The 19,921-nt window shown below is 39.7% G+C and overlaps 1 protein-coding gene across 2 annotated transcripts in view; it reads right to left on the reverse strand.

Moving 5' to 3' along the window:
• Window positions 1-19,921, reverse strand: part of SH3RF2 (SH3 domain containing ring finger 2) — a 1,223,737-nt gene that overhangs the window by 106,271 nt on the left and 1,097,545 nt on the right. For both annotated transcript variants that reach the window (XM_044064026.1, XM_044064025.1), the window contains exon 6: window positions 1,135-1,305. In XM_044064026.1, coding sequence (XP_043919961.1) covers window positions 1,135-1,305 — 171 coding nt within the window. The remainder of the gene's footprint in view (window positions 1-1,134; window positions 1,306-19,921) is intronic.

The following is a 19,921-nucleotide window of genomic DNA, read 5'->3' on the forward strand; positions in this document are numbered from 1 at the left end:
ATAGGCTGTGTGCACTGTCTTACCTTCGTCCGTAGCTTTGGTGACATTCATCAAGAAGTCTGCCAGGTTTAATAAGCATGGTCTACCTTTAATGAAGCCAAACTGGGTTGGGTCCAGTGATTGGAGGTCACCTATGTCCTTGCTGATAAGGTAATATAAAGTGTCTTGGATAAACGGCACATACACAACAAGGCATATGCGTCCGCAGACTCCCTAGTTCTTCTACACTCAGATGAGATTATATGTACAAGTAAGCCCAGCAGATGATGAGATTATAAAATTATAATCTTGAAGTTTCATTATCGGATACATTGTTACCATGATGTAGCAATGAAAGCATTCCATGCAACAAGAGTGAAACTGGGGGGGGGGGGATCTACAGTACCTACTGCAGACATCTCCCTTGTAGGTCAACTGATATTGGAAGAACTCACATGCCTGCTGTATCTTTCTTTCAAGGACACTCTGCAGGGATGGAACACAAACAGAATATCATCCAGTGTCACAGAAAATTCTAAGAAAGACAGAAGTCCAAAAGGGAGAAGGAGAGCCTTCAAATACTGATGTAGTTCATTTTTAAATTAAAATAATTGGTCAATGTTCATGTTTAAATTAAAATGATTGGTCAAATAATGCACCGATGATCAAGTGGCTATACTAGTGGAGGTCAGTTTTCACATTTTTAATTGAGATAGCCTTTGAATGTTATGTTTCATACATATACTGTTGACAATGTATATATGTTTAACTGGAGAGTTATAGAATGCAGCCCAAAAATAACACAAGTGCAATTTGATTAAGCTTCTATAGTGTTAAATGTTGGATAAGGTAAGCTCTAGATTGGCATATGATAGAGGAAATATGGGTGATTGAAAAGCTATGCAATATTTTGGTTTGGTTTGGTCTATATTAAGAACAAACAGCACTTCAAATTAAGGCTCCAGTCAACTGCCTGCTGTTACAATTTGCATGATTTTGCTTGCAGATGGTGAAGAAACTAAATGGCAAAATTTAATCTCAAGTAACCTCTACACTAACAAACCTGTATCTGTGATGCTCTTCTCTTACACTAAACATACTTTCCAATGATTTTTTAAATCAGGTCAAGCAAAGAAAAAATATTATCATTTATACCTGAAAATTGGAGTCACGCAGTTACTTGGAAATATGCCAATTTTTCCTGACACCAGTGACACTCCCTTTAGCCAACCCTCTTGAAATTTCCCATAAATACGGATTACATCTCCGCTTTGCAGTTCCAGCTCCTCTGGATTTCGGGGAGTGTATGGATGCAAGACAGCACACCTAAAAATAAAAACAAAGGTAAGATGGATAGGAGGTCACAGCTTGAGAATTACATAAGAGGACAGAGATGAAGAGTATCATGCCACTTCAGGTTTTGCAGCTGTAACTTTCATTCAAATGTTTAAGAAATCCAGTACGTCTTCTAATATCAATGAATGTAGTTAATGCTTCCTGAGAGAGGGACGTAACAAGATATCTACACCAAATTCTTCAGGTGCCCTGCCAATGACCCCATTAACTAGACTGCCACCTTAGCCCTTTTACTGAACTACCTTACAGTAAATAGTTAAAACTACTAGCAAAAATATTACCTGATGTAAGCAACCTGCAAACTGGCTCTAAAAATAGTGCATATTGAAGCAGAATGAGAATAAGGTTGCTAGGAAACAAGGTTCAGCTAGCTCATAATAAACTCTATTTGCAGCAATATTTTCAGTTTTATTTTATTTATTTGTCTCATAGCGTATCTAGTCTAGTAATGACACATAGATTTCTCATATTAGTTACCGTAATGCATTGACTGGCAGAGCTTGCATCTCTGAGTCTAAGCAAAACTGGAAACTAATGAACTTGAGTAAAAAGGGTGAAATTAAGGAGAAAGGAGTTGTAATCTACATTAAGTACCCCTTGTAGGGTTATTTTATAGTGCAGTGGAACTTTACTGTACTGTACATGGGTTGAGTGGATTAGTAATTGGTAAATGACTGCACAGGAGTTGGCTATGGAAGAGATGGCAACATCTGCATGGAGTCTTATAATTTCTAAGTGGTATTGAAAGGGCGGCTAATGGTTGGCAGGTCCTTCTGAAGCTCAGACCGAAGCACAAAAGGAGGGGGACTATCTATATTCATCAAAGATACCTACACCTCCATGTTAGTGGCACTGCACGAAGCATCGGAAACCATCCATGTGCAACTAACAGCGGGCAAAACTGCCTTTCAGTTTGTAGCCTGCTACAGAACACCCTCCCTATTACAGGAACCCCACTTGGCATTCCTGAGAACACTGGAGAATATGAAGGTCTCTCCAAACACTATGTTATTGGGTGACTTCAACTACCCAAACATTGACTGGGAAAACTACTCAAGCCCAAACACCCTCACCCAATGGTTCCTTGAATGTATAAACTCTAACACGATGGAACAACTGGTCACCACTCCCACAAGAGGACAACATATTGGACCTGGTCATCACCAACATGGGGACTCTATGTTCCACACCAGAGGTAAACCCCTCATTAGTAAGATCAGACCATAAACAAATTTCCCTGGACATCCATATCCCATCCCACCCCCAGCCAAGGAAATCACTGTAAAGAATTTCTCAAAAGCCAACTTTGCACTTCTCAAGACTGAGGTGGAATCCTTCAAAGCCCGGCCAGAGGATAATACAGCCCAAAGAATCCTTTACAAAAGCATTCTATGAGCACCTGCAGGAATGCAGGGATCATGCTATCCCAAATAAAACCAAGACTCACTCCTCCAAAAACAGGAGACCGGTCTGGTGGACCCTGGCCATAAATAAGCTATACAACAGAAGGAGGAAGCTACTACATGACAGAGCAAAATCCCAAAAGGGAAGGCATCTCTGATCAGTATTAGCAAGAAACATTGATCCCTCATAAAATCATCAAAGGCCAGTTTGAAGAAAAATTGCCCTAGACACTAAAGATAATCACAAGGCCTTCTTTAGTTATGTCAGGAATATGGGTGGAAACTCCCAGATATGCTCTGAATTGTTGCATAATGGTACAAAATATACCGAACCTACAGACATAGCCAACATCCTAGCAGACAGATTCAGGCAAATGGCTCTCCCCACTGTATGTAACCCCCCTTACATCACAGATGCACAGGTGAAAGCTGCCCTCTCCAAAGCAAAAAACACAGCATCTATGGGACCGGACGGTGTCACAGGCTGTGTCTTACATGAGCTCCAAGAAGAACTGAACCCTCACATTAAGTCACTGTTCAAACATACTAAAAGAACGAAACCACAGAGCAAAACAATGAAGGGGCTCAAAGTACTCATACAAAGTCCCATATATCACCAAACGACAGTCACAGGCAAAAAGATACTCCACTGTTGTAAAAGGATAAAAAATATATAGGAATTTATTGACAGAAAGGGTAGCACTTTCGCTAAATAGCTTCTTCAGCCCAATATAACAACAATCATCAACGACTGTTCCATTTAAATACCTAAAAAGGCGCCATTCTGATAAGAATTATTTAAAGGTATACATACTCTAATAGCAAGATATTCCAGTCATATAAAACTTAATGAATACAGAGCCCTACCTAAATGTTCACTTATAGAAAGATTATGCATATATGGAGTGTACACATTGTGGCAACAAGTATATAGATATATAAGTATAAAAAAATATAATGTATATATAATCATAAATACCCTGTCAAACAAAACTTAATCAAATGATATAAAAAGCATACATAGTAAAATATCAAAGTCTCAGTTTCCTCATTTTTTTAAAAATGGACGAATGTGGAACTGCCCTGAGCTAACATCAACCCAAACTTAATTATCCCTGTGTGTCCCCTTTCCTCTGTATAATTCTTCACATCCCCTCCTACTACATCTCCATATCTGTCATTTCCAACAAATTATAAATGGTTGTGCAGACCCTTTTTTCAAATATGTTTAACAAGTGCGTATGTATATATGCCTTTCCTTTATAGTAGTATATGCTATCGTATCCTATCCCTCAAACAGGCGATTCGGTCTTACGGTAAAAGCGCTGGACAATACAAAGTAGCTAATACATACACTGTCCTTGGACATACAATTCCCATGGACCGTTATTAGTTAATGGATCAAGAAAGGTAGGATCGAAAAAATGGATCTATCATCAGAATATATGAGCAAAAATTGCAATTATTACATGGTGAGTAACCGTTTAGATTTCCCTCTGTTTACATTAGATAAACTTCACCAGTAATCTCCTTAATCTTAGGGTCTACAGACTACAGACATGATGTTTCACAAAAAATCCTTAAATAATATAACAATGTCAATGGAAAGAAACTGGAAAAAAAAACAAATGCTTTGCCCAGAGTCAGTCGAGGTAGAATATGACTCGCTGGCTGGATCACTCTCTTCGTAGAAAACGCTCTATCTGAAAAAAATGGGCGTAGCTCTAGTCATCAACAAACTAGTTATCTAGATATGCGATTTGACCACGAACAATGTTCTTTATGTAAACAAACCCCCAGGTGCATACTATATGCAAAAAAAAATTCCTGTGGCAAGGCTTGCGATATAACCCAGTGTTGATCATACCACTTGCTAACTTCTCAGCATAGATATCTAAAAATGGAATCCGGTATCAGACCACTCATTGTAAAATTAAGGAACTCTACAGCTGCATTAACTAAGCCCACCATTTATACCCAGGGCATTAGGGTATCACGTAAAAAGTGATTGAAGAAACTCAAAAAGAGTCTGATCTATAACCTCATTCATCCTCTAAGGAAACCCAGCACATTCATACCACCCATACATCCCCTAGTTGCAGCTTACAGTAAATTAGTTGAGGATGAGTTGTATAAGTTTAAGGATCATAATTCCACTCAACACAAGTATAAGTATAATCTCACTTTCAATCAAAGGAGAGCATTAGATCTGCTACGTCACAACAGTGATATTACAATACGTCCAGCAGATAAAGGAGGAGGGATTGTTATCTTTGATACTGATAGATATCAACGTGATATGAAGCAAATGCTGGGAGATGAAAAGAGCTATGAAGTTATCACTAATGATAGAGTAGATGATATTATACTCAGGATACAATCTCTGTTGAAGGACCTACTAACGAATGAGGTTATAGATCAGACTCTTTTTGAGTTTCTTTTTGTTTTACATCCTCTGTTACCTTTGATACAAGGCCTTCCCAAGATTCATAAGGATAACATCCATCCACCGATGAGACCTATTGTGGCAGGTAGAGGGTGGTCCATGGAACCTCTTAGACCCATGGTAGAAAGTAACATCCATGTTTTGCTGGACTTATACCAATATGTCAACATTGATATAAGCACCATAGACATAATATGGGTCACTATGGATGTTCAATCACTTTTTACGGTGATACCTAATGCCCTGGGTATAGAAATGGTGGATGCTTATTTGAGGAGGACAATGACAGGACCTAACTCGGAGATAGATCTCACCTTATGTCTGTTGGAGACAGTTTTGAATTCTAATGTTTTTTGCTTCCAAGAACAACTATATCTTCAGAGTATGGGCACATCCTGTGCCAATAATACAGATTTTTGTTTCACAATCAGATGTATAAGGATTTTGTACCATTCTATAGGCGTTTTGTAGATGACCTCTTCCTGATTTGGAAGGGGACACCTGCACAACTTGCACAATTTTATGGAGAGGTTAATGCAGCTGTAGAGTTCCTTAATTTTACAATGGAGTGGTCTGATTCCATTTTTAGATATCTATGTTGAGAAGTTAGCAAGTGGTATGATCAACACTGCCACAGGAATACTTTTGCATCGTCATAGTATGCACCCTGGGTTTGTTTACAAGAACATTGGGTCAATCAAGTGAGTGTACCTATAATATGGATCTCAGAGATCTCAAAGATAGATTGAAAGTACATTGGATATTGAGGAGGGCATGAATAATGCCACTAGTTTAAGGATGACCAGTTTCCTTTACCAAGGACATTGGTCCTATTAAGGATATTTTTGTGAAACACTGGCATGTCCTGTCTGTAGACCCTAAGATTAAGGAGATTACTGGTGATAGACCTAAGTTTATCTACAAGAGGAACCTTAAACGGTTACTTTGTTATCCACAGTCTAGATATTATATTCCATCTATGCAGGAATTTTATATGTCACCATGTAATAATTGCAATTTTTGCTCATATATTCTGATAGATCCAGTATTTCGACATCCTACCTTTCTTGATCCATTAACTATACGTGTCCATGGGAATTGTATGTCCAAGGACATAGTGTATTTAGCTACTTGTATAGCCTGTCCAGCGTTTTACGTCGGTAGCGAAGATAAGCTGTTTGAGGGATAGGATATACTAGAAAGGCACATATACATAATGCACTTGCTAAACATACTTCTGAAAAGGGTCTGCAGCACCATTTCAAATTTAGGGTGTTGGAACAGATATATAGGACATGTAGGAGGGGAGATGTGAAGAATTATACAGAAGCAAGGGAGACACATTGATAATTTGAGGAAACTCAGACATAGTTGAAGAATTTTATGATAATTATATTTTGATATTTTACTATGTATGCTTTTTATATCATTTGATTAAGTTTTGTTTGACCAGGTATTTATGATTAGATATACATTTATATTTTTATACTTATATCTCTATATCCTTGTTGTCACAATGTTTACAATCCCTATATGCATAATCTTTGTATAAGTGAACATTTAGTTAGGGCTCTGTATTCATTAAGTTTTATATGACTGGAATATCTTGCTATTAGAGTATGTATACCTTTAAATAATTCTTATCAGAATGAGGTATTTAAATGGAACAGTCGTTGATGATTGTTGTTATATTGGGCTGAAGAAGCTATTTTTCTGTCAATAAATTCCTATATATTTTTATCCTTTTACAACAGTGGAGTATCTTTTGCCTGTGACTGATATATGGGACTTTGTATGAGTACTTTGAGCCCCTTCATTGTTTTGCTCTGTGGTAGTGTACTTAGTTTGGCTGCTACAACAGAGCATTAACTCCCTACAAGCAGTTTCTCTATTTTACTGTTCAAACATAGCCTTACTACAGGATATGTACCCAAAGAATGGCATACAGCTACAGTGGTCCCACTCCACAAGGAACTAACGCCCCATAAGCCTGACTAGTCTGGTCTGTAAAGCTATGGAGCATATTATCATGGAACTCATAAACAAAGACATTGGGAGCCTCCAGACACTGGACCCTACCCAATTCGGCTTTGTTAAAGGCAGATCTTGCCTCTTAAACCTAGTTGATTTCTTTGAAACAGTTACCAAAGCCATAGATGAGGGCAAGGTAGTCCACACAGCCTACCTGGACCTAATACCCCACTCGGGCATCATAAATAAGCTTACCAGCTTAAATATCAACCCCTATATCACAAGATGAGTTGCAAACTGGCTCAGAGATAGAATCCACATGGTCAGAATCGCAGGTGCCATGTCCGAATCCAAACTAGTTACAAGTGGCATCCCACAGGGCTCAGTTCTGGGACCTCTCCTGTTCAGTATATACTTCTCTGAGGTTATTATGAAGCAAAAGTTCGCAGATGACTGCAAACTGGGGGCCATAATCGAATCTCCAGCTGACACAAGCATCCTCCAAAAGGGTCTCACAGAGACAGATGCTTGGTGCCAGAGCCACGGCCTCAAGCTAAATGCTAAAAAGTGCATAGTCATCCACTTTGGGAAAAACAAGGTGCCCACAAATTACCACATAGGTGGTAATCCATTAAGTACTGAAGAAGTAATTAGAGATTTGGGAATCTCTCCTTTGATAATCACGTTGCCAAAGTGGTTAGAAAGACCTTCTATATAGCCCACCTTATCACAAAAGGGTTTGCATCTAGATCAAGAGAGGTCATTGTGCCCCTCTACTCATCATTCATCAGGCCCATAATTGAATACAATGCCCCTTTTGGGATGTACCTTACCCGACACCTGCAGCAACTGGAGAGACCCCAAAAGTACCTCACCAAGAGGATCATGGGCTACAAACAGATGTCCTATGCAGCTCGACTAAAGAAACTCCAGCTCTTCTCAGTTGCTTACCACCTACTCAGAGGCGATCTATGCCTGACGTACAAAGCCATGTCAAACCCAGAATTAATGGACATGCTCCACCTCAAAAAATCCAAGTCCCTTAGAGCTACACACTCCAGGGACTTAAACCTCAGCACAAAAATAAATAAGACATGCTGGAGGGACAGATTCATTTCCCAGAGGCTCCCCTCACTCTGGAATAGAATCCCAATTCATGTTAGACACAGCCCCTCGCTGACCCTCTTCAAGCAAAATCTGGACGTGTGTATGGGAAATCGCAAATTCACCCCTGGGATCTCTTCTGTGTCCCTGCTAGACAGAGGCACAGTAAACTAATCTTAAAAGGGTAACTTCTGTGACCTACTTTACAGAGGCACAGTAGGCTAATCAAATAGGGAGGCGAAAGCCAAATACACTCTGGCTAGGCTTATAAATGCCCTAGGGCAGATAGCCTAGTATCTACCTATGAACCTATATACTGCAGAAACTAGCAAGGAATGTTAGGGTAGCATCAGGTTATATGAAATCTGATGAGAGTATCATAAGGGCTACTATTGATATTGGTCCAGTTTAACTGTAGTGCAACAGCAGTATTGTAGAGAACATGAAAGGAAAGGTGTGCTGTTAACTGTGAATCCTTGACCTAGTCATTAATAACATGGGCGACTGTTGCTGTACACCAGTAGTCAGCTCCTCCCTGGTTAGATCCGACCACAAACTAATCATCTCAGAAATCCACATCCCCACCCCCCCACACACACACAAAGGTAACCAACATGAAAAGCTTCTCCAAAGCTAACTTTGGGCTCCTAAAATTCACGGCACTCATGCAAATGGTGAATAGTTGCATGACTGCCGAATCATATACCAATGCACTGTACGAACACGTACAGAAATGCATGGATCTCGCCATACCCAATATAACCAAGACGCTCTCCTCAAAAAAAAGGAAGCCAATCTGGTGGTCCCCTGCCATAAACAAACTCTATAACAGAAGGAGGAAACTGATGCGGAATAAGGTGAAGTCCCAAGACTGGAAAAATTTCCTTATTAGCCTCAACAAAAGGTTGAGATCCCTCATCAAATCCTCTAAAGCTAGCTATGAAAACAGAATTGCAGCAGATAGCAAAGACAACCACAAGGCCTTCTATAGCTATGTAAAAAATCTCCACGGCAATACCCAGATTTGCTCTGAGCTACTACACAATGGTACCTCCTATACAGAGCCAACAGATATTGCCAATATACTGGCCGATAGATTCAGTGCTAACTTTACCCCTCCCCCCCAAAGGACCAATCACAATACCGGTAGATTGCCAGGCACACAGTATTACTGCTGCACAGGTTAAAACAGCACTATCCAAGGCCAAGAATACAGCTTCTATGGGACCTGACAATATCCCTGGCTGTGTTCTACATGAACTACAGAGTGAACTGGCACCACACCTGTGTGCCCTGTTCAATCATAGCCTCACTTCAGGCTTTGTCCCTACAGAATGGTGCACTGCTACAGTCATTGCTCTCCACAAAGGAGGAGCAAATACAGACCCAGGGTACTATTGTCCCATTAGCATGATGAGTCTGATATGCAAAACTATGGAACGCATCATCATGGACCTAATAAACAAGGATATAGGGAATCTCCAAACTCTGGATCTTACACAGTTTGGTTTTGTAAAGGGTAAATCATGCCTGCTCAACAACTTGGTTGACTTCTTTGAGTCAGTCACCAGAGCTGTGGATGAAGGCAAGGTGGTTCATACAGTCTACCTTGATCTGGCCAAGGCCTTTGATACCATTCCCCACTCAGGAATCATAGAAAAACTTACTAAGCTAGGCATCAACCCCTATATCACTAGGTGGGTTGCAAACTGGCTCACAGATAGAACCCACAGTGTGAAAGTAGCTGACTCCAAGTCAGACTGCTGACCAGTCACGAGTGGAGTCCCAGAGGGATCGGTCCTGGGTCCTCTCCTGTTTGGTATCTACTCTGAAGTTCAGGCCAACACAAAGGGACTCTGGTTAACAAAGTTCGCAGACGATTGCAAGTTGGGAGCTGTTATTAACTCCCCAAGTGATGCTGATATCCTACAGAAAGGCCTCAGTGAGACCAACGACTGGTGTCAGAGCCATGGCCTTAAACTCAATGCCAATAAATGTGTTGTCATCCCCCATGGGGAAACCCAGTTCCGTTGAATTACCAGATTGATGGTAGTCCACTGAATATAGAAGGCATTATAAGAGGTTTGGGAACACAGGTTGACAGCAACCTCTCTTTTGACCACCACGTTGCCACTGTGGTCACCTTCTATGTGGCACATCTCATTACTAAGGGTCTTGCATCCAGGAATAAAGAGGTCATTGTCTCCCTCTACTCTTCTCTCATTAGGCCAATCAGTGAGTACAATGTCCCATTTGGCATCTACCTCATTAGACACCTGCAACAACTGGAGAGGCCGCAAAAGTACCTCACAAAGAGGATCCTAGGTCTTATGCACTTGTCCTAGATGGACAGACTCAAAAAACTCCAACTATCCTCTATCTCATATCGCCTACTTAGAGGTGATCTCTGCTTGACTTACAAAGCCATGTCTAACCCAGCTCTGTTAGAAATGCTACATCTAAAGAAATCCCAATCCCTCTGCACCACACGCTCCAGAGACCTCAACCTCATTACCACAATCAACAGAACATGCTGGAGGGACAGGTTCCTCACCCAGAGACTGCCCATGCTATGGAATAGACTTCCCATACATGTCAAGCAGAGCACCTCACTGGCCCACTTCAAGAGAAATTTTGATGATTGGATGGGAAATAGAAAATTCACCCCGGGGGTCACTCCAGTGGCTCTACTGAACAGAGGCACTAGGAACTAAGGTTGGGTGGCACGATGCCATGGTAATCCTACGGGTTAGGCTTGTAAAGGCTCCAGGGCCATTAGCCTAGTACACACCTATGAACCTATGAACATGCATGAGGCAGACATTTAAGACTATTAGAAAAGTGATAGAATAGCAAAGTTTATGCATCTAGATGGCAAAACTCTTTTGTGATGGATACATAGTAAGGAGAGAAATTTAAATTATCATTATTTATTTGTATTTATTTATTCATTTGTAGTTTGTTAACTGGGAAAGTTCATTGGGCTATAGTGAGCCCTTTTTTAATGGAGGCCTGGGGAGAAAAGCTCCAAGTACATACAAAATATATTGGCAGTTAATACAATTATGTGGAGAAAACTCCAAGTAATTACAAAATATATTGGCAGTTAATACAATTATTAAAACAACAAATTGTTGTCAAAACAATCACTGAGGTATTACATTTTTTTACACAGGATAATTAAGAGATGGAGAGGTTTTAAGGTGAGAGGGGAGGAGAGAGAGCTGGAGAAGAACAGAAGGGGAAAGCTAGAGCTTAAGAGATGCAGAGTTTAGATTGCAAGATGGGTATAGGGGAAGTTTAGGAGGGGTGGCAGCAGGAGTATTCCCAGGTAGAGAAGAGAGAAGAGTGGAGAAGGGACGTAAAGGCAGAAGGATTTGGGGTGCTCCGAATATGGGGAGGAGGTGAGTTCCATTTCCGTGCAAGAGACAAGGCTAATAGAGGTTGGCCAGGAGTACATAGAGGTTTATACAGTTCAAGTAGGTTCTGATTATTGCATCTGAGAGAACGTCCAGGAAGGTGCATTGTGAGGATGGAGGAAAGGGAAGGGAAGTGGGAGGGGTTGAAAATAAGTTTATGGGTAGTAGAGAGTTGAATGAAAGAGAGATGACTGGGGAGGTCTAACCAATTCAGTGCATGTACGGAGATGCAGTGGTGAGAGGATTTGGAATTTGTAGCAAACTTGGAGATTTTATTGTAGCAGGATGCCAGCTTAGCTTTGACGGTACTTTGAAGTTTGGTGAGAATAGATGCTCTGTATAGGTGGGAGGGGAGGAGGTAAGTGGTAGACAGGGTAAGCCTAGTTGGGGAGGTTAGGTAGTGGTTATGGCAGTAAAGCATACTGAGTTTTTGGTGGGTTTTCCTGATGTTGGCCTAAAGCTGTAAGTCAAATTTTAGATGTTCGTCAATAAAGACTCCAAGAAGCTTGGTGTGAGGGACTATTTTAATAGGGGTCATGTTTTGGCCTTTTTTTAGTGAAATAATTTTTCTCTATTGCATAGGTCTCAGAGGAGAAAAAAATCATAAGTTTAGTTTTAGTTGCATTAAGGGCTAGATGGTTATTCAGCATCCAGTTCTCAGTACTACTAAAGACAGCCTGTGTTATTTGCATAAGTTTGAGGAGAGAGTCAGCTGAACAGATGATATTAGAGTCATCTGCATATTGGACAAGTTTAGCATTAGGGGTGCAGAGATGGAAGTCATTAATGAAGACATTGAATAGTGAGGGTGTCAAGCAAAGAAGAGGTGCAGTTGTTCCATTTAATGGCCTGTTGCCTATTTGAAAGGTAAACGGAAAACAAATTGATAGTTGTGGGACAGAGGTTAAGATGTGAGAGCTTTGACAGTAATAAGTTATGGGAAACAGTATCGAAGGCTTTTGTCTAAGAGCAGAGAGGATACAACATTACCAGAATCTCGGGCATGATTGATAATGTTGAGGAAAGAGAAGAGGGCTGTGGAGGTACTATGGTGGGGTCTGAAGCCATGTTGTATAGGGGACAGGATGTTATTGTCTAGGAGGAAGGAAAAAAGTTGATGGTGAATACATTTTTCAAGTATTTTTGAGATGGGGAGAGTATGGCTATGGGGCGGAAGTTAGGGATGTCATTGTTGTTGCCTCCCTTGTGTAAGGGGATGATGAATGCTTTTTTCCAAAGAAGTTGTACACAAGATTCTTGGATAGAGCAGTTGATGAGAATGCAGATGGGGGTGGGCTATGCTGTCAGAAGCTAATTTTAGAAAGTTTGATGGAAGGTTATCAGGGGCATTGGAGCAAGGTTTTAATTTACTGAGACATTTTTTAACAGTGTTGACATGGGTAGGTTCGAGGGAGAAGGGAGGGCGAAAGGTGGGATTATTGGCAGAGGGAGCGGGATTTCTGGAGAGAGGGGCAGAAGCGGGAGGGTGGAGAGAGGGGCAGAAGTGGGAGGGGGAGGGTGGAATTGGTGGTACAGGGAGATGTGTTAGTGGAGAGAGAGGTAGAAGAGGTTAGTGAATTCACAGGGTAAGATGTGGTGAGTTTGGCTATAGAGTCAATGAAGAAAGAGTTAAACTTGATGGCTATGGTATGGTCAGGAGAAGTAGGGTCAGGGCAGGGGTTGTCTTTTCCGCCAGGTTTGAAGAGGGTAGTGATACTACTCCAGACTTTCTTAGGGTTAGATTTATAATTGATTTGGAGCTTTGAGTAATAGGATCTACGATCTGAGCAAATACGTTGTTTTATCGTATTACAGAGTTGTTTATATTGATTAAGAAAATGTGGGGTTTTGAGTCTTTGGTGGAGTTTCCAGAGTTTTTCCCAGGAGTGCATAAGAGTAATAGTATCTTTGGAGAGCCATGGGGCAATTTTGGATTTCACACTTTTAGTTCTGGCAGGGGCAAAGCTATCTAATATGCTGATGAATACAGAATTAAAGTAGTCAACAGCGTCGTTAAGGGGAAGAGTTTTCAAAGGGCTCCAGCTTATTAGTTTTAACGTGTCAAAGAAGGACTGAAGGTTAAAGTTAGTAAGGGTGCGGATTGTGATATAACTGTGTGGTAAGTGTAGGGGGGGGGGATGAGGAGCAAATTGCAAAGGAAGGAAGATGGTCACTAAGGGAGTTGGCAAAATACCTCTTTCAGAGATATTGTTGGGGTGGGAGACTAATATCCAGTCCAGTACAGTACCAGAGGAGTTGTTGTTATTGGGTCGGGTAGGAGAACTGATTAATTGAGAGAAACCATATAGGTGTAAGTTATGGGAAGTAATTTTAGAGTGAGTAGAAGACCAGTTAATGTTAACATCTCCTCGAATGATTGTTTCATTAGCAATGTTGGATGAGAACCAGGAAAGTATATCTTATAGAATGGGGGTATTGTTTCCTGGAGGGATGTAAAGTGTAGCTATGACTATATTTTTATGGTTATTAATCTTTAGGGCAACAGTCATTTCTGCTGTGGAGAGTTTAGGTACAGGATTGGTATATGGTGTTAAAGTTAGATAGGAAGAGAAGGGAATGGCTATTCCGCCACCTTTCTTCTTGGTTCTGTCACGTCAAATAAGTTTGAAGTTGGGGGGATTATTTCAGTGTCATTTAGATAAGGCTTTAGCCAAGTTTCAGAAATGCAAAGAATGTCAGGGTGATTATGAGAGTGCCAAGCATGGAGGTTGGGAAGTTTGTTACAGAGGCTTTGGGCATTGAGGGTAGCTAACAGGAGGGACTTGTGGGTAGTTTGTGATGCAGTTGTTTTGGATGGCAGGAGTTCTGGGATTGGTGTGAATGTCCATGGAGAGGAGGACTGACAATAGATCAAAAAATTAAGGATAGTAGTCTTTCAGAGTTCATAGTGTTTGTGGTGAGGAGAGGAGAGGTGGATGTATAAGAAGTGTTGAAGAGGGGCGTACATTTGGAGTGACAAGACTCTTTCTGTGGCATAGGCGATAGTGGTTAGAATGATAGAGGTCAGGAGAAATGAAGGCTGTATAGAGGGGTTCATTCTCATGGTGGATGGAGGTAGTGTATAGAGAGAGGAGTATAAGAAATTAGGGAGTTGGCTAAGTTGATATAGGAGGAGAAGGGTAGAAGAATATGAAATAGCATTTTAGGTGTAGTGTACATAGTAGGTGACTGGATTAATAAGGAGTGGGTTAAGGTCTGGGATGGATAGGAGATGGTAATATGGATGTTGGCTTGTGGTGAAGAGTATGGGGTATGGGATAGGTAGTGAGAGAATGGTGTATTTAATAGGAGGTGTGCCAGGAAGTAGATGAGGGGGATGGAAAATTGTGTGATAGGTGGAGAAAAACTGTGTGTGTGGTTTTGTGAGTATAAGGCTAGATGTAGTGGGGGTGGGTGAGATTTGGGGGCAGAGTAGGGGAGCGGAGTGAGCCCAGAGTGCAGGGAAGGGCGAACGGAGCGGGGCAGGTCCCTGTGGTATGCAGAGAAGTGAGTTGGGGATTTATCATAAAAAATGACCTAAGAGTGGCCAAGGTGTCAGACTGCTGGAGCGAGGGAGGAATTCCTGCCCAAAATTAGACACATACATACCCAGTTTCAGTGATGGCACTGAAATTGTGAAGCAGATTGCTGTTATGGCACAAAAGAGGGGATGGAGCTAACTTATGTTACAAGCTTAACATGTGTGAAAACATCTTCTGGTGTGCAGAATAGTGTGTGTGATACTGCTAGTTTCAGGTCATTTGCCTGAAACCTAAAAGCTTGAACCCATTTACCTGAAAACTCATATGATCAAAAATCCATTTGACCAAAAAGTGTTTCCACAACAAATATACCATAAAAATGTTTTTCTGGTGGGGCAAGCCCCCCTGCACCTCTCATGTGGGATGCTTTGCCCCCCCCCCCACACTACCCTCAATTATATATACTAACTCCATGGTTGCACAACCAGAAAGACAAGACAAAAACACCACACACAGTTAATCAGTTTTGCAGTGCAAACACAAACATCTACAGATTTGGTGGTACAGCATGGCACTGACCATTGCAATCTACACAAACTATACAAGACTGATATCCCTAATAACACGTATAACAAGAAATTACATCCTCACATACTTTCTATAAACTTCTACACTTTTCAGTCAAATGAGTTTTCAGGCCAATGTGATTTTGAGCATATGAGTTTTCAGGTAAATGAGCTCAAGCTTTTGGGTTTCAGGCAAAAAAAGCTTTCAGGTAAATGACCTGGAACCAATACTGCCAGCCACTCTGCTGTGACTCATCTCACTGTCCCAACCTACCACTGGTGGGGTGCCACCCCAGGGGATAGTAGTAACATGGACATTAAGGTAAAACAAAATGCAACAGCAACACTAAGAGAACTACTGATTGTCACCTGGAGGGTGCGGAGAAGGGAAAAATAAGTGCATGCAACAGCTGGCCAATCAGCATTCAGCTAGCACTTTTAGTGAAGGTGTAATGCAACATGATTTCTAGATAGTCAATCTTATTACCATCTGACCAGTTCTACTTTCCAGCATCATATTTTCTCTAAATGCTTAAGTGACATATAAAACTTAAAATCTGTTCCAGCATGCTCTTTTCACTAAATGTGTCAATGGATTCAAAAGTTAATAAAATGTGCTGGATGTAATTTTTTTAATTTATCTTTTTGGTGACCAAGTTAGTCCCACTAGGTGAGTAGCCTCTTTTCAGGGGAGGCCAGAGGTGGTATGTATACTACTGATGGAAATTTGGCCAAGACATCAGAGAACTTCCCCTACTCTTTTAGAATGGGGATGCCGTGTATAGGCACTTCCTGCTTCCAGTCTGTGTGCGAAGTCAGCTCAGAGAAGTGGGGAGAAGAGATGGAGTAAGTTTCTGGTTGTGATGAGTCAGATTCACTTAAAGAAAGTGAATCTTTAATGGTAGAAAGTAAGAAGGAGGTGCAGAGTGAAGAAGTTATGTTGGAAGGGCAGAACTGTGAATTAAATGCAGGCGAATGTGAGAAGGAAGGAGTGGTATGCAGCAAGGAGTTGAAGGCAGTTGAGCCTTCTCAAGAGCAGTTTGTTGCTCAAAAAGTGAAAACGATCATGATGATAATTGACTCCGAGAATATTTTTCAGCAAAATCTTCTTAGGGAAGAAGATTCAACACAAATATGTATTGTTACAACCCTCCAATCAGAAGGGTTGCAGATTGACTTACTTATAGATTTGGCAAAGGTGACTGAGCCAGAAAGTGTTAAGGATATTTCCTGGGTGAAATAATGGATAGAATACATCAAGATCAACAGATAGAACTGATGGCAAAAAAATCATATGCAGAGACAGTAAAGACAGGAGCACAAAAAGAAAAAGAAGAGAAAAAACAGACTGCTTAAAAAAAAGAAAATTACAGTAAGAGTAGAGAAAAAAGAAGATTCTAAACTGTATAGATACAGGGTATGGGGTGAAATAATTGTGCCTTTAAGGACTAAAGCAAATGAGGTAAGAAAATGTATACATATACATAAACAGACTAATTGTGACATTATTTTTCAGGCTGGTCAGCTGATGGAGAAATTTTTAAGTGTATTTGAAAAAAGAATAACCGTTTCCTTGGAATCAGTATGTCTTTAAGACTTTTTAAAGAAAAACAAAGAAAAAATCATGTACAATTTAAAAATGAAGTAGAAAAAGATAATTTAAAAGGACATTTATTAAAATTATGTAAAGATGTACTAGAAATTTTGAAAGTGAATGATAATAGGAGTTTATGGACAGGGGGATGGGATTTATATAGTGATATTGAACATAAAAAATGAAAAACATTTACATATTCCTAGCCTTATAAAAGTGGATGGTGACAAAGGTATGGTGAGGTATTGGGGTCAACCAAAGACTCACTTTATCTGTGGTAAAACAGATCACTTGATTAATAATTGTGAAAAAATAAAATGTTACATATGTGGAAACATAGGACATGATATGTGAGTTAAAGTGTTATAAATTTAAAAAATTAGGGGATTTAGGAATTGAATGTGAAAAGACAGAAGCAGTTCAAAGACAAACTGATAATTATGAACAGATAGAGTTGAAGTTGTAGAAACTCAAGTAGAACAAGTGCAAATAAATATTTTAGAAGGTGAACAAGAACAAGAATCTAATAATGAATAATAAAATAACAGAAGAAGAAGGTTCAGATGTAAGTGACATTGAAAATATGAAACAGAATTTAGTGAAACAGAAAGGGAGTTCTATTGGTAAAAGGGTTCAAGAAAGAAAAGGAAAAATTATAGAACGTCATAAGTAAGTAAAAAGGGAAAGTATATAAAAAAAAAAAACGAGAAAACAAGAGAATAAAGAGGGGGGAAATAAACAAATAAGACATTTCTACCCTTGAAATCTTAGCTACAAATGTTAATATTTTGAAAAATTTAGTAAGAAGGATAGGTATTATAGAATTATGTAAACAAGATAGGAATCTAAAGTCTTCCAAAATAATAATGTCACTAACTAAAGAAAAAAGATGTTAAACTGGTGGGGAAATAATGCAATTTGGAACTTAGAGTGACTTGTTCCAGAATAGTGATTTTGTATAAAAAAACAATAAAAATTTTGGATATTACTTATGTTATTATGGGCAAAACTACTATTCTTGATATAAGATGGAAAGAACAGATTTTGAGAGTTATAGCAATTTATGCATACGTGACAAAAAAGAGAGAGAAGATATCTTCAAAGATTTAGTTCAGTATGTTGCTATAAACATGGAAATAATTGTGGTAGGTGACCTTAATTGCAATCTGAGATGTCAGAGAAAGAAATACTGTGATGTTAAAAAAGCACAGGATATTATAAAATATGGGTAACTGAGAATTTGGGATAAGAGTACTTGGACTTATAGTAGAGGAGAACACAGAATGGAAATAGTTTATTTTTTATTATCAGCTGGGTTGCTGATAGTAGAAGGTGCTGTGATAACAGGATTTTCAGATCATAAGGCAATCTGGATTAGACTGAAAACAGACGATGAACATATAAAAACAGGAAAAGGTATTAAAAAATAAATGAAGTTAAATGGGATGAAATAGGAAAAAATAACATAGAAAAATTATGGAAGAAACATACAGAGATGAGAGACTTTTACAAGAATTGGTCAGAATGGTGGTTGTGTTTTAAACAAAAGTATAAAAATGTTTTATACAATGTTAAAAGAAAAAAGAAATGAAGGAAAAAGAAGTAATGAGACATTTGATAGTTTAGAACAAAATGAAGAAGAAGAACAGGAACTATATAATGTAAATAAAGTTAAGATAAAACATGTATTGTATAAGCAAAGGTATTTCTTTATGGGAGAAAAGAGGAAATTGCACCATGTTCTTCTTGTTCTTCTTTTGGCTTTTCCCAGTTAGGGGTCACCACAGCAGAACTCCGGTCCGCTAATGATTGGCCGTACATTTTTTTGGTGCCGAGGTGCCAGCCCTATGCCCAACCTTCAACGAAGGCACGCCCATTCATGCATGTCTTTCGAACGCCACTCAACCATGGGGAGGACATGCAGACTCCACACAGAAGGCGCTCCAGCTGAGAATCGAACGGGAGAACCTCTTGCAGTGAGGCACCAATGCTACCACTGCACCACCGTGGCTTATAGGAAACTGCACCATATTTAAGTAAATTCATTAAAGAGAACAATAGTATAATGAGGCAACTGAAGGGCACAACTAGTATAATACATAATATGTAGAACAAAATTATGGAAATAGCAATAAATTATATAGAGGAAATTAAATATTAATTAATATTAAATTAATAAATTATTGTGGTGGTGGTGCTGCGGTAGCATTGTCGCCTCACAGCAAGACGTTGTCCCCGTTCAATTCTTAGCTAGAGTGTCTTCTGTGTGGAGACATGCATGAATGGGTGTACCTTCATTGAAGGTTGTGCGTCAGGGCCGGCAAATCGGCACGTAAAGATCAACTGCCAATCATTAGCGGACCGGAGCTCCAATGTAGCGACCCCTAACCTGGAAAAGCCGAAAGAAACAACATTAATAAATTAGTAAATTAAAATAAATTTTATAGAGGAATTATTTATCTGGATCTAGAGCATTTCTCCCCAGGCCTCTGCTGAAAATTGGCTTCATTCCAAGTTGGACTATCCTGATAAACAAATGTTAAATAAAAAATAAACTAAATTTAAAGGGCAAATTATTCAAGCTAAAATGTATGGAAAGCA

This window comes from Protopterus annectens, chromosome 2.part2 (genome assembly GCF_019279795.1).
Source record: "Protopterus annectens isolate FY-2018-M chromosome 2.part2, PAN1.0, whole genome shotgun sequence".
In the NCBI taxonomy this organism is placed as follows: domain Eukaryota; kingdom Metazoa; phylum Chordata; order Ceratodontiformes; family Protopteridae; genus Protopterus; species Protopterus annectens.